Consider the following 14048-nt stretch of genomic DNA (forward strand, 5'->3'; position numbering starts at 1 on the left):
AGAAATACATATGTACATGTACATACAAAATCTATATATGTGTGTATATGTATACATAAAACTAAATATATGTATATACACATATACACACTCGCAATATATGTATATCTGTTCACTTCATTTTCCTTATTTATGCAAATGGATTCATATTATGCATACTTTTTTTTGTACCTTGATATTATTCTTTTCAACGGTTGTGTAGTTTTCATTTGTGGATATTTCTATTGTGTCCAGTTGTTTGTGTTTTATATTTATTTTGTTTTGTTATTAAAAATTGTACCACTGGTATACTCTAGTGATATTATTTTGAATTTTTACAATCATATTAATGATGGGAAGTCCTAGAAGTAACATTCTGGATCAAAAAGTGTGTATATTTAACATTTTGGAACATATTGGCAATTTGTACCTCAACATATTAGTACCAACTCTAATTTTCTTGAATCTGTACCTTTACTAGATCTTCTTGAAATTTAATTTTCTCTATTCTGATTTTTATCCCTTTACAATGAATGCAGTTGTACACTTTTCCATATGTATATTGCATATCTGTCTTCATTGTTCTGTAAAATTCTTGCTCATACGTCAGATGTGAATATCCAGATTTCAGAATTTTCTCTGGATTGGTTAGCATTCTAAAACTGTCATTTGTCAGGATAATTTTTATCTAGAGTTTCTGGAAGAGAAACCTGCTAGCCCTTGTTGCCTGTTCAAGAGCTATGTGTCCCAGGAGTATTAAAGTCGACAGTTTGCTGCCTGGTTGAGATGCCATATGATATTTCCCTTGGGGCAAAGTTTTTCTTAATGTGTCATCTCTATAGGTTTCCCCAAAGGCTCCTGAGTCTTATAAGATATCATAGTCAAAGGTGAAACCACGGCTTACTAGCTATAAAGAGTGAAATGCTCACAACTTTCTCTTATTAAGCCCAGTAATTACTTGGCAAAGACTGAAGGAGGAGAATGGTGGAGTGCCGAGGGCAGGTACCCTGAATCAATACCCTCGTAATTCTGAGAATGTTCCGAGGTTTGCTCAACCACTATTTATTGAACCCCTATTATTTGTAGGCCAGCTACTAATTAATTCTTGTGTGTACAAAATGTATATCAAATAAAAAATACTTGTGTTTTTGCCTGTCAGGCACAGTGTGCCATGGGTGTAAATTGAAATGAGAAGACATACTTTAAATTCTAAAGTGGAGAACCCTCCTGGATGGACTTTATCTAAGCAGAGTTTGGGGGGAGGACAGAGATCATACTCAGTGTGTGAGAAATTGGGATGCCAATGATGTCTCTGTCATTCTCCTGATCAGGTGCCCACTGGACAAATTACTGGCAAGTTCAGTAACTTCTCAATATCTAGCTATAGTGTTATAGGCCCTCCTCTCATAATTTATCCTCAGGCTCAACTCTGTGCATGTGGTTTCTCACAGTATTCAAAGGCGGAAAGGCATCCTGTGACTGCATTGGAGAAAATGATGGAGTCAAGTTTTGCCGGCCCCCAGTCATTCCCAGAGGTCCCTTCTCCTGACAGAGGAAGCCAGTCTGTCAAACACCACAGGTACAGGTAGCTACTCATGGTGGGGATGGGCACGTTCACACTATGTCTAATGCTGGGCAACACAGGCCAACGAATGGCAACCTGATTCAGGAGAGATGATTGTTCTTGCTTCCCCTTAGTTCTCCATGGAGTGGATGCTCAAGCAGCTGCCAGCCAGTAAACCAAAGCTAACAGCAGGCAGCCATGCACCTGTAAGAAGCCTGAAGGAACTATTAACAACACCCATCAAAGCTGCAGACACAGACCAGTGAATGAAACAATTGCATTCTGAAAAACTATTAAAAACATGATTTTTTCCTAGCCTGCCTTATTACTGTCTGCAAATTTAATGACTAATTCTTCCCTAGGCAGCTGATGTGACATACTCCATGTCTTCCAACATGGTTCTTAAACAAAAAAAACTTTTCAGGGGGAGGAAGCTTGGCAGGTGTTCTTCTTGGGATTATAAGATCTGTTATCAATGGGGTGGCACTCTTTTGCAAGCTGACCATAGAAATTGGTTCTTTGGGGGTAGAAAGCCAAACACAAGATTATCTTATAAATACCATAACATTCGGAGGCCAAGCAAGTTTTTCAGCATCTTCTAGTCACGTCCTGCATTTCATATACAAAAATCTGAAACTCCGAAGATGCAGTCTTTGTTCTAAACCAAGTGCCAAAATTTGGGACTGATGTTATGTTTATGTGCATCTGAATGTAATAGCCTCAGTCTTTGTGGAAGTTGTGCAGTGATTTAAGCATCCTTTTCTTAGTGAGAAGTACAGTATTTTAAAATTAGATATATACATATGAAAAGATTAAAATTTCAAAAAAGGAAAAGGTACAAAATAGTAGTTGTCACTTATCGTGGTAAGCATCAAGTCATGTATAGAATTGTAGAATCATTATGTTGTATCTCTGAAACAAATATAACATTGCATGTCAACTATATTAAAAAAAAAAACCTTGAAAAAACAGCCAGTTGTCCCCAACAATAACAGATAAATATTGTTGACCCATGGTTTTCACATATCTAGGCAATGTTTTGGAAAACCTCCATGACAGAAACATGCATTATACATGTATCTTCTTCCTTGACTGTCAGTGAGTCCCCTAAAAAAGGATTTTCTTGATGCTGGCCACATTTACTGGGAGGTTTTCAATCTGTATACTAATCCTCATTATTGGATGGTGATTTTTTTTCCCTCATTCTACGTGAGTAGAGACTGAGATACCAAAGGTTTGCTAAATTTTTTTTTAATGGTTTAAATATTTTCACCTTGGAATTGAAATATTGATTTGGCTGTTGGATTATTGCTTTATTTATTAACTACAAGTTTTGGGTGATATCATTTGAGGCATTTAACAAGAAACAGATAGTTTCTTGTTAAAAGAGCATTTTAGTTCACTAGATCTAATGGAAGCTCTTTAATTAGGGAAATAAGTCCAAAATTACCAGTCTTTTATAAGATGGATATTTTCTCCAAAACAACATTTTCTCCTGCTGATTATAACACATGTTGAAGTGGTGTCCCATCCAGTCGAGTAAAATAATTATGTATAATATTATTCTAGGACTATATTATGCCATCAATGTTTTGGAGTTGAAGTAAAAAAGAATTACAGTTTCTAATGTATTTGACCTGCAAATACCTGACCCTATTCCTTATCTGTTGACATACCGCCTTCTTAAACTTGGCTTCTACTATGTTTCTAGGAACCACTCACAAATCAAATAAGGACATTTTTAAGATATCTTCCTTTTTGTTTGGTTTAATGACATTGCAGTATTTGTTGGCATATATTGTGTCCTGATAGACAGGCAAGGGTTGATTTATAAAGTGCTTTTAGAACTTTGTAAATTATAGTTTAATATATTATAGCTTTTGTTTTGTAAAACATACAGTAGACTTAAACGTTTTCATGATTGATAACCTGGTCACTGATTTACACATCCTGCAAACTGCTCTATAAGTTCCCGAATGCACTGGGCTAGAAGGCTTGAATAGTTGATTGATCAGTAGGTGTAGAACTGTTTTTGAAGATGGGTCACTAGTTCATAGTGGAAGACTTTGTTGTTGTGACAGTTTGGCTAGCTATGAATAATTAATTTCTTTTTTGTGCACTGCAAACATGACTTATTTGGATAACTCTTTATAACAAAACTATTAATTCAAAGCCATTATTTCTCATGTTTAAAAGGGAAAACAATCCTCTTGCTTTTTAAAGAAAAATCTATTATGTTATGTCATACCTATTACATTACATTTTGGCAATATAACTCTCTTATGGACAGCATGTATGTGGGGTTTTTAGAGTGAAATAAGACCAGGGTTTTCGGTGATTACCATGAGCCCCCGAGTTGTCAGGTGAAGAGGAGGAGTCAGGGGAGCTCATTACACTGAGCCCCTACTCCCTGCCCGGCTCCATGCATAATCTCTTTTGTAGCCCTACTACAGTCCTATGAAGATACTGAAGCATGATGCTAAGACCTTCCTTTGGCACCTCTCCAACCCATATTTAGTTTTTACCTTTTTCTGCCTTGCCCTGTGCACGGAAAGAGCGGCAGGCTCTCTTGTCTGCTGTCAATACAAAGCACAGGCAGGAGATGGAAGGATGGGTGGAGACTGAAGTCCTGGTCTTTCTGTGCCCTCCCTCCCTGCTCGCCTCAGCCGAGTCCCTTGTCCCTCTTCCCGGGGCCACAGTGCCTGCCAGGTGGTCCTTTCCTTACAACTCCCCTTCCCTCTTCACTCTGATAGTTTCCTCCTCCCCTTAACCCTTCAGTTACAGTGATATAAACAGCCTCCCCTCATTACTTGGCCCGAATACAGTAGTGTCCTATGTTGGCTTTTTTTCCCCTCTTAAACACTAAGGACACCTTTGTAAACAGTAAAATCTCCCCAATGACCCAAATTAGAGTACCATCTCTTTCCCTTTAGGATTCTGACTGGTAGAAATATTTCCCCCAGTATCATGCTGCTAGTAAAGTACAGACCTGAGATGCACCCCCAGATGCAGCTAATTCTAGGACCAAAGCCTGAGTACCCCCACAGATGCCATAATAGCTCCTGGATAATACAGATAGATGCTAGAAGGGAGGGGAAAAGAGCTATTGGAACTCTTTAAACTTGTGGCCTCGGTGACCTAACTAGCAGTCCCATGTTGTCAACAGACAAGAAATATCATGATAAAGAATGAAGGTATAATATGTTGCAAGGTATGACCTAGTGTTTGTACAAACTCGAGAAGTTAATGTTGGCTTGAAGAAGGTAAAGTTTGATCATTCACTTTGCCAAAACCAGGAAAGTGTCTCCTGGCTCTCAAATGTCAGGTTCTCAAACTCTGATCTTAAATATATGAGATGTTTTGTTTTGTATCTACTAAGTAGAAAAAACAGTAATGTTGGGAGGGAAAGTTCCAGAATTCCAATTAATGTAGTGCCATGGGTAAAATTACTTTGGGAAACTGGTCCCTTTAGAACTTGATAGGTTTGCTGAAATTTTGAAAATGATTTTCAACTTTCTCCATGTGGCTTTGGTATTTTTAGAGTTAAATGAGAATACAGCAAAAGATTCTAATTTCGCTTGTTATCTGAACACTGCAGAACAAGTCTGACCACATAAACTGGCATCACATGGAATGTCTACATAGGAACAGAGTTCTCCTTACCAGTCCCGACGGCTGTAGGGTACATTCAGTGGGGTAGAGATGGAAATGGGTATGGAATAGGTAACAAGTCAAATTAGCAATTGATTTTTATAAAGAGTCTAGCTCTTTTGCTTAGCATGATCTATGTAGGAATCTCAGTCTCACCTAAGATATATCCCATGTATGCCTTTTGCCCTGTGATGGCATATGAAAACATGGTTATTTAGGTGTTTGGGGGTATAAGTCAAGGAAAATATATAATCAGATGTTTATTAAAAGCAAATTCAAAAGAAAACCAATTTCGTTTCGCAAGATTGCTGAAAATCTGAGGTAGTGAACTGGGAATTTAGCACATATGTTAAGGAGAGAATGCCAACTCAAATGAGGTTTATTTATTCTACCACTAACACAAGTGAACTTTTCCCGGTGAATCGCTTCGGAGTTCCTGTGTTTAGTTTTTGTCAGTATCTAATAACAAAGCCATTTTATTTTTATTAGAGAGATAGCTACTCTGTCCTGGATAATGAGGGTGGCTGAGAATCAGGAGCTTGAGTATTAAGCCCACCTCTTATCTTTGGCTGGAAACCTGTGATTTTTTTTAGTCCATTGTGCTCCAAACTAGAAAGCCAGAAACATGGGAACTTCTCTTTGTCTCAGTTCCTGCAAGGGTGAATGGATTCAGCAACTTCTGGTCTCCTCCTAGCAGATATTCTACCGTCATGGATGGAGAGCCTAATCTAGAACTTTTGAGTATCTGGAGTGAAAAGGCAGTGTTTGAAAAGTTTGAGCAGCCACATACAAGGTTCGTGCTAGGATCAATCTGTTGGTTTTCTTTCATCCCAGCAGGAGTCTGTCCTCTTGCTGCAGCCCAGGGCAAAGGAGTGGTATGCTCCATAGGAATGCCTTCAGGAGAACACCCCCCTCGCCCAGAAGTAGGCTGGGTGGCATCGTGGGACCAGCATATCAGCAACTTGAGGAATCAAGGATCCCAGACCAGGATATGATACCTCGTCAAGGGTAGGTCTTAAAAGCAATGGAATTTAGGGAGGGTGTCATGAATGTTCAAACTTTAAATTGAGTTATTATGTTCTTTGGGGTTTTCTTCTTTGATTTTTGTCATTAATAGTCTATTTATGCTTACTTCTATCTTTGTTCCACAAAAGATAAACTAAAAAGAATAGGTACAATGAAAATAGATATTAGGGAAATGTGAGACAGAATAATAACACTAGGGAGCAAGTAAGTGTATAGCTTTCTAGGCAGTATATTATATAGTTGCTAAAACAACTGGGGATTTGTCTTTGATTTAAAAGAAAAAGAGAGATTTCTTAGGAGGACTAACGTGTTCCTTCATTCTTAGGTTTGAAAAACAATTAGTTCTCTAATCAATATTGTGGGCAATACCCTCAACAGTAATCTGTAATGTATTTATATATAGTATCTGCTTCTGCCCAGAGTGTTCTTGAACGTGTCTCAGTCAATGTTGACAGCATATTGTCAAAGTACAACTTGCTGAACTGAGATCTCTAGGTTCATTTGTGGTATAGGTGTGGAAAGATGGGCTTTGGACACCAGGGCTGCTGTTCATTCTTGCAGTGCAAAAGGTGCCCTTTCCTCCAAGTGGATGCAGACCCTCATTGGGCTCATGGCATGGTGAGTAGAGTAGGATGAATTTTAGCCCCCATTCACCTAATTGGCATAAATTGCCCAGTCAGACATGGTAGCCCTTCCTTAAACTGACTGGAGTTTAAATCTCATCTTTGAAAAAAATTTTATCTTCTGAACTTGTTTTCTCATGTATAAATTAGGCAAAATAATAGCACCTTCCTAAGGGTTGTTGGGCAGATTAAAAAAAAATTACATGTGTAAAGGGCTTGTAACTGACACATAGTAAGCAGAAAACTAGTCTGGCATTTATTGTCACAGGAACTGTTAGAGAGCTATTAATTTCAAGAGCAATGCAATCAGGGTTTATTCCAGAAATTTCAGGAATCCGTTCTCTCACTCAAGCCACGTTCTTGTTGCATCTGTTTTTTACCACTCTGGATAAGGCAGGCCAAGTTTCTATGCTGTTTTGGCCTGGCTGATCTTTCCAGACTGTCTATATCAAACTGAGGGCCAAAGCAGTTAGGAGATATCTATCACAGAGCCTTACCTTTTCTTTTTCTTCTTGGCAAGTTATACATACACCAATGCCCTGTCTGACAAAACTCAGCAACAAATTTCTTCAGAAAGAAATTTGTAGTTTTGAAGCAATTCCAAATGGGCTGTAAAATACCTTTGGTACAGATCTGGGGTGACAGTTTGTAAATTCAGCGTAACAACCAGGTTGTCCAAAATGTATAATGCAAGTCAAGAAGCAGTTTGCATTTCTCTTTGCCTTATATCTAGAAAAGGGGCTTGCATTTAGCCTCTAATTATAATTAATCATGTTTCATTTCTTTTCTTCTTAAATCGCTAAGCACAGATAGTGATTCTTAAATCACTAATAATGTCTGTTACTTAGGAATGTATATATGGGTGAGAATGAGTGAAGGGAAATCAAGTTCAGAGATTTTGTGGGTGGGGAGAGAACCCAGCCCATGCTGTCTCTCTTTTCATTGGGTACTGTTATGGCTCTTATCCCATGTGTTAAGGATGCTCTGAGCCTGTGCCAGGCATAGGCTTGAACCCTACATACATGAATCTTCAGAGGCTCAGAGATCCATGCATGTTCAGGCACTGCTTTGTCTTTTACCTCCTGGGAGACTTACACTTATTGTCTGCATAGTGGTAGTTTTGTTTTGGTTCAATCATCATTGGGTTTAGAATATTCTCTCCAGCTGGCTGGCCACGTGTATTTTTCTGTGTGTGATATGCACCCGATGTTGATAAATGGTGACTCTAAGTCACTGTGTGCTCAGCACAATGAATCTCAGGGAGCAATCTCATTCTCAGTTCTTGAAAACAGCTATTTTCCACTCCTGGGGGACTGACCGTCTCTCCGGACTGGAAATGGGATTGGTAATAGAATTTCACAGCTAAAGACCCTCTTCAAATCTGGCCCTAGCCCCAAGGGGGAGTGAATGAATTAACAAGAGCTATCAGCCATCTGCTACTTGTTTATCAAGCATGTGGGCACTGTCTGCTAGTTAGGCTCCTGGTGTATATGACTTCTCTTCTTGGCACTTACGTCAGCCCAGCTTGAACCCAGCACATATCATAGGGAGGTCTGATGAAGGAATGAGATGAAGAAGAGATTCTTCAGGAGCTTTACCTGGAATGATAGACCTGGGACAACCATGGCAACAGCTTACAGAGCTCTGAACTAGGTTCTGTCAGGCAAATCAAACTCATGTCTTCATATGCTAGACAGAAAGAAATTGAATCACAGAAGTAGATGGCCACCTCCAAAGTAGAAGGGATCCAAACTGAATACCTACCTCACTTAGCTAGCAACTTTACAGACTTAAGTGATCCTTTAAGAAGTTTAAAAATGAACATACTAAGAATAGCAGGGTTTAAATGGCTAACCTAAGGTGGCATATCCCGTGTAAAAGGACCGAGATTGAATACTAGCCTTTCTGACTAAATGAACCACTAAGCCGGGAAAGAAATGGGAAGAAAATCACATTCATGGATGATGATGTATAAATGGAATAGCTAAGTGTATGGATTTGGAGGGAAAAGTGGATCTCTTCAATTTAGTCAGTTGATTTCAATGCCATGCACACCAGGAACTGAGGCTCGGAGTCCCTTGTAGAAACACAAATTCCTTGGCCGGACCCCTGAATCCCTGGGAACCAAACCAAGTGACTACTGTTGGAATTTCTCATCTTTAAAAGGATGCTTTGACTCCCCTAGTTACAAATGAAATGCACTTGTGATTTCTTTGGTGAGAGATCGGAGGAAGGCAGCTCAAACTGGTATTTTATAGTCACTGAATGACCAGCTATGGATCAAACTTATGAAAGAAGTCAGTGACTCTTAAGGGACACAGAACTCTGAAGTATCTTCTAATCCAGAACCACATTAGAAATGTAACTCTCACTTAAACTTCTGGAGAGTAGTATGTAGCTTCTACTCAAATACCAGTGCTGGGACCCTTCATTCTGAGAAGGAAGAGAGGACTCTGGTTGAATAGTGTGCCTCTGGTTGAACAGCACAGAGGCATTACTTCATTTAGTCCCCAGAGGAATTCCCCTAGGTCAGTATTCCCACCTGCTTTAATTAACGAAAAAATATAAGTGAAGCTGCCATTTATCTAAGATTCCAGAGCTTGTAATGGCATTGGAACTTAAAATCATGTCTGATATAAAACAAAATCACATTTTTGGAAGTTCTAATTGTTTGAAGTCCTCTCCATGTTATAGTAACATTCTAGATTTCAGTTATTGCCAGCCATGTGTCCCATACCTGACTTGCAAGGTGACACATAAGCTAAATGCAATTCCTCTTACTCACCCAAGTCCGTAATTCAGAAGACTGCCCCACATTTGGTTTGAATTGCCTTTGATTACTTTGTCTTCATGCCAGTGTAGTCATGAGGCTACAATTTACTAAGTCCTCTGAGATATTTATGCCTTTACCCAACAGTTTTACAAGGAATATTTAGATGCTGGTATAAGAATGTGCACCTGTCACCATCACATTTCATCCTGTTAAATTCTACCCGCAGATACACCCAGAAGATATCTATGGGGAATACAATTTTATCCCAATTATATTTCTTGGCTCTGTGCCACTGGTCTATGCGATAAGCAGACATCCTCTATCTTCATGCATATTAGTGATGCTAACAGGTTGACATCTGACCCCTTTTATCTTGTTGAAATTAAGACATTGATCAGAAACTTTAGGGTCAGATTTTCAACCATATAACGTTAGTATAAGTGAAAGGCATAAGATCCCCCAGGGAATTTCCTTGTACATGACTATACAATTAGACTGTAATTGTAAAAAAGATTATACATCCCTAAAAAGGTGTTCTAGTGCACCTTAGGTAGGATGCCCACTCATTTCTGGCTTTGATAAGAAGAATTAGAATCAAACAATTTGGGATTAACTTGTTCCTCTGCTGCTCACCAAAGGTATAATTTGAGGGAAGTCACTTGAGTGCCCCTTAATCTAGTTTATTCATCCATCGCATGGTAATAATAATAAATAAGCCACAGCTTTTTAAAAAATTAAATGAGGTAATTAGACATAAGCATGCTTTTAAAAAACATTTTGCTAATGTCAGCTGTTATTATGTGTGAAATGGACATTAACTGGGATATAAGGGGAGCACTTACCTTGAAGATTTGTTCATGAATTCATGCATCCACTTGATCAGGATTTATTGATTGCCAACTCTGTACTAGGCATAGTAAGAAGGGATGGAGCTACGAAGACACCTAAATTTGATCCTCATCTTTTCTCACTGGTGAAAAGACAGACCCCTAAATTGCTCTGATTCTGTCCTTACAATAAAGACTTCTATTTAGTATGCAAGACACTTCATTGCAATTATTCTTTCCATTTATAAACATGATTGTTATTTGCACTGTAATGCAAGACAAGGGGAATAAGACCTATTCTATGGAGGATGGATATGTTTAGATTATGCTTAAATTTTAATGTTTCATTTAACATTTAAATTAAGGACAAATAACTGAGAGAATAGGGACTACTGTTCAGGACCCCAAACCACATTTCTGTGAATCCACAACATACCTGCCCTACTCTCTGGCACTGGAAAATTCACCAGCTCTGAACAGGCAATAAGAGGGCTAGCCAGATCCTGGCATATTCCAAAGACTTGGAATGGTACCTTAGCATTCTTGACAAGCTGCTGCCGTGCACCAACGAACTACCTTACTTGGCTCCAGAAACCATGTGAGGAAAGTTGCTATATTGGTAGAGGCCCAATGGACTTCACTTCAATGTTCATCCCTGGAGAGGAATTGTATGCCTCCATTCCCGTTTGTAGGCTCAGCAATCTGGCAGTGAGGCAGTTTCTACAGAGTAGAGACCCACTGAAAATCGGATTTGGTCCCTGTAAACTCAGTGTGAAGCAGGAACACTCAGGATGATAGCACCTTGATGCTTCATGTCGGGCTTCCTGATTGCCCCCAACTAGTGTGGCCACGAGTCTACAGACTAAACCCGGGCTGAGAGGGTGGTCACATGGATGGAGTGGAGTAATGCCATTATGGGTTTCCTGTTTGTCACTATGGAAAGGCCACACTTACCTGCTCAATCCCCATTTACTTTGTATTCTAGGATAGAGGTCAGGAAGACTATACCCCACCTGCCTATACAGCTGTGGTGTGTTGAAAGATCCCTGGACTTCAAGTAAGAAGATCTGGGTTTGAGTCTCAGTCTGTCACTTATTTTCTGTGTGACCTTGGGCAAGTCACTTCACCTCTCTGAGCTTCAGTTTACTTCTCTGTTTAACTGGGAGCATATTATCCGTCTCATGGGGTTGCTGTGAGAATTCAGTGAGATGGTGCATGTGGAAGTGCTTTGTTGACTGAATATTGCTCTAAGGAAGCACAGCAGAAAGCAGAACATGTAACACCATGTTTCTTTTTCAGGTATTCATCCAGTGGTTTAAAAAACCAACAAAATGCATCCATAAATATGCAACTGCCTTCAAGAGAGACAAATTCCTATTTTAATAGCTTGGATCAAAAGGACCTGATGGGCTATTCATCCACGCGGGCCAGTTCCGTGCCCATCATCCCTTCAGTGGGTCTAGAGGAAACCTGCATGCAAATGCCAGGGATTTCTGAAGTCAAAAGCATCAAATGGTACAAAAACTCCTACTCTGCTGATATTGTCAATGTGAGTATTCCAGTCAGCGATTGTCTTATAGCAGAACAACAAGAAGTGAAAATATTGCTAGAAACTGTCCAGGAGCAGATCCGAATTCTGACTGATGCCAGGCGGTCAGAGGACTATGAACTGGCCAGCGTAGAAACCGAGGACAGTGCAAGTGAAAACACAGCCTTTCTCCCCTTGAGTCCCACGGCCAAATCAGAATGCGAGGCACAATTTGTCTTAAGGAAGGAAATACAAAGAGACTCCGCATTGACCAAGTGACTTAAGATGGAGGAATCTGTGCATTCTGTGCTTTGCTCAACAGGAAAAGAGAGGAAATTAAATACAAATTATTTATATGCATTAATTTAAGAGCATCTACTTAGAAGAAACCAAATAGTCTATCGCCCTCATATCATACTGTTTTTTAACAAAATATTTTTTTAAAGGGAAAGAAACGTTTCAGGAGGGATAAAGCTTACCTCTAAAGCTTTTGGGTAGAATTCTGAATACCATTTCAGTTAGTCCCAATGCCGGCCTCTTTTGGCTCTTAGTAGATGTGGGTGATTCAGACCCTCAGCCCCACCGCACCAGTGTCCTCATAAAAAAGCACTGGCAGTTATCTGGTTTCAAAGAGACAAGCAGTATCCTGAGGGTGGACGTGCCAGTGAGCAGGTGGCTCTTGCATTTGGCTTGCTGGTCCCAACCCCTAAATTTCTCTTCACTCGACAGCCTCCTCACAGGTTATGTCATGTCAACCAATGTAGTGTTTTCTCTTTCATTTTTGAAGAATGACACAAAGACTGTGGAAGGGGGAGGACAGGAGATAGAAGGAGTAATCGGGGGCAATCTTAGCTACTCTCATGTGCCGGTTCCCTCTGAAATTTGAAGGCACAGAATCTCAGAGGGAGGTGTGAAGGAAATTATTATAGAAAAAGGGATGAGAAAAATCACAATGTCGTGTCACTAAAACCATGCGAATAGAAGTGTTTTTCTTTGAGATTGTGTAGGGGCTCCAAAGGAGCGTTTCTCAGTGTGTGTGTGCCTGTGTGTGTGTGTGAGCGTGCGTGCACGCATGTGCGCGCGCATGTGTGTATGTATGTGTGCATGTGCGCGCACAAACGGGCGTTGGTATGGGCTTGCTCACTCGAGCACAGGTATGCTGTATGCACATGTGTTCATTGTGTGTATGTGTGTGCATGTGTGTGCATATTAAGCTTGCTAAAATTTGTTCTGAAACATCAGGGGATTTAATATTCAGAAAAAAAAATTTCCCTCTCAGATCTGTTCACTTTAAATTTATCCATTAAGTATAAAGTTCAGTTAGTAAGTTCTTAAATCAAGGTCACTTGCATGGCGGGGTCCTATAAAACTCTTGACAATGTCAAGATCATTTTCTGGTGTGAATACTTTTGAGAGGAACAACTATTGGCTCACTAATGATATCGGTATCACAAGGCGAGTTGAGGATGTGTGTTTATTTTGAATCATGCATACTTAAATGATTTACACAAGCCAATTATCAAATTGACAGTTACCCTTTGCTTTCTCATCATCCTCATTACTATTTATTTTGTAGCAAGTCTACTATTTGCGGACCAAGACATTGGCTTCTGTGGTTAATATGGAAAGAATAAATTGTTGAAATCACAAAGCCCAGACTTTTCAGTTCACAGGAAGCCCCCCAAAGAACAGTAAATTGTGTTGTATGTTCATTTGGAATAAAGCAATATTTTTACCACTGCTAAGGTGAACTGAAACTTCTCCTGAAGATTTGTCTGTTTTATTTACCCTTATTTTCATGGGGCATTCAAGGAAATTAGTGTTCACATAACCAGTCTTTTTCCAATTATTGGTGGTGTTGAGTTGTTATGTTTACACTGTTTTAAATAAAAAGGCACAGTATTTGAAAGTTTATAAAAGATTTCTTTTACTGCAGTCTGGGAAGACTTTGGTTAAAATTTCCTTGTGGAAGATTCACATTACATTGAAAGGGAATGTAACTATATCTGAATCAAATATTGAATACATACAATTCTTATTGAGGTTGTTTCTGTTGAAAATACATTGCAAATTGCTC

General features: G+C 39.4%; 1 protein-coding gene across 10 annotated transcripts in view; it reads left to right on the plus strand.

Moving 5' to 3' along the window:
• The window catches only part of NRG3 (neuregulin 3), a 1141239-nt gene that overhangs the window by 1106781 nt on the left and 20410 nt on the right, over window positions 1-14048 (plus strand). For 2 of the 10 annotated variants that reach the window (XM_035724300.1, XM_035724301.1), the window contains exons 7-10: window positions 1431-1564; window positions 6029-6202; window positions 11429-11500; window positions 11743-13885. In XM_035724300.1, the coding sequence (XP_035580193.1) occupies window positions 1431-1564; window positions 6029-6202; window positions 11429-11500; window positions 11743-12250 (888 nt within the window). In that variant the 3' untranslated portion in view covers window positions 12251-13885. Of the gene's footprint in view, window positions 1-1430; window positions 1565-6028; window positions 6203-11428; window positions 11501-11742; window positions 13886-14048 lie in introns of those variants that run through there. The other 8 variants (XM_027596525.1, XM_035724304.1, XM_027596526.1 and 5 more) reach the window with 6 other exon arrangements.

This window comes from Zalophus californianus, chromosome 15 (genome assembly GCF_009762305.2).
Source record: "Zalophus californianus isolate mZalCal1 chromosome 15, mZalCal1.pri.v2, whole genome shotgun sequence".
NCBI lineage: Eukaryota > Metazoa > Chordata > Mammalia > Carnivora > Otariidae > Zalophus > Zalophus californianus.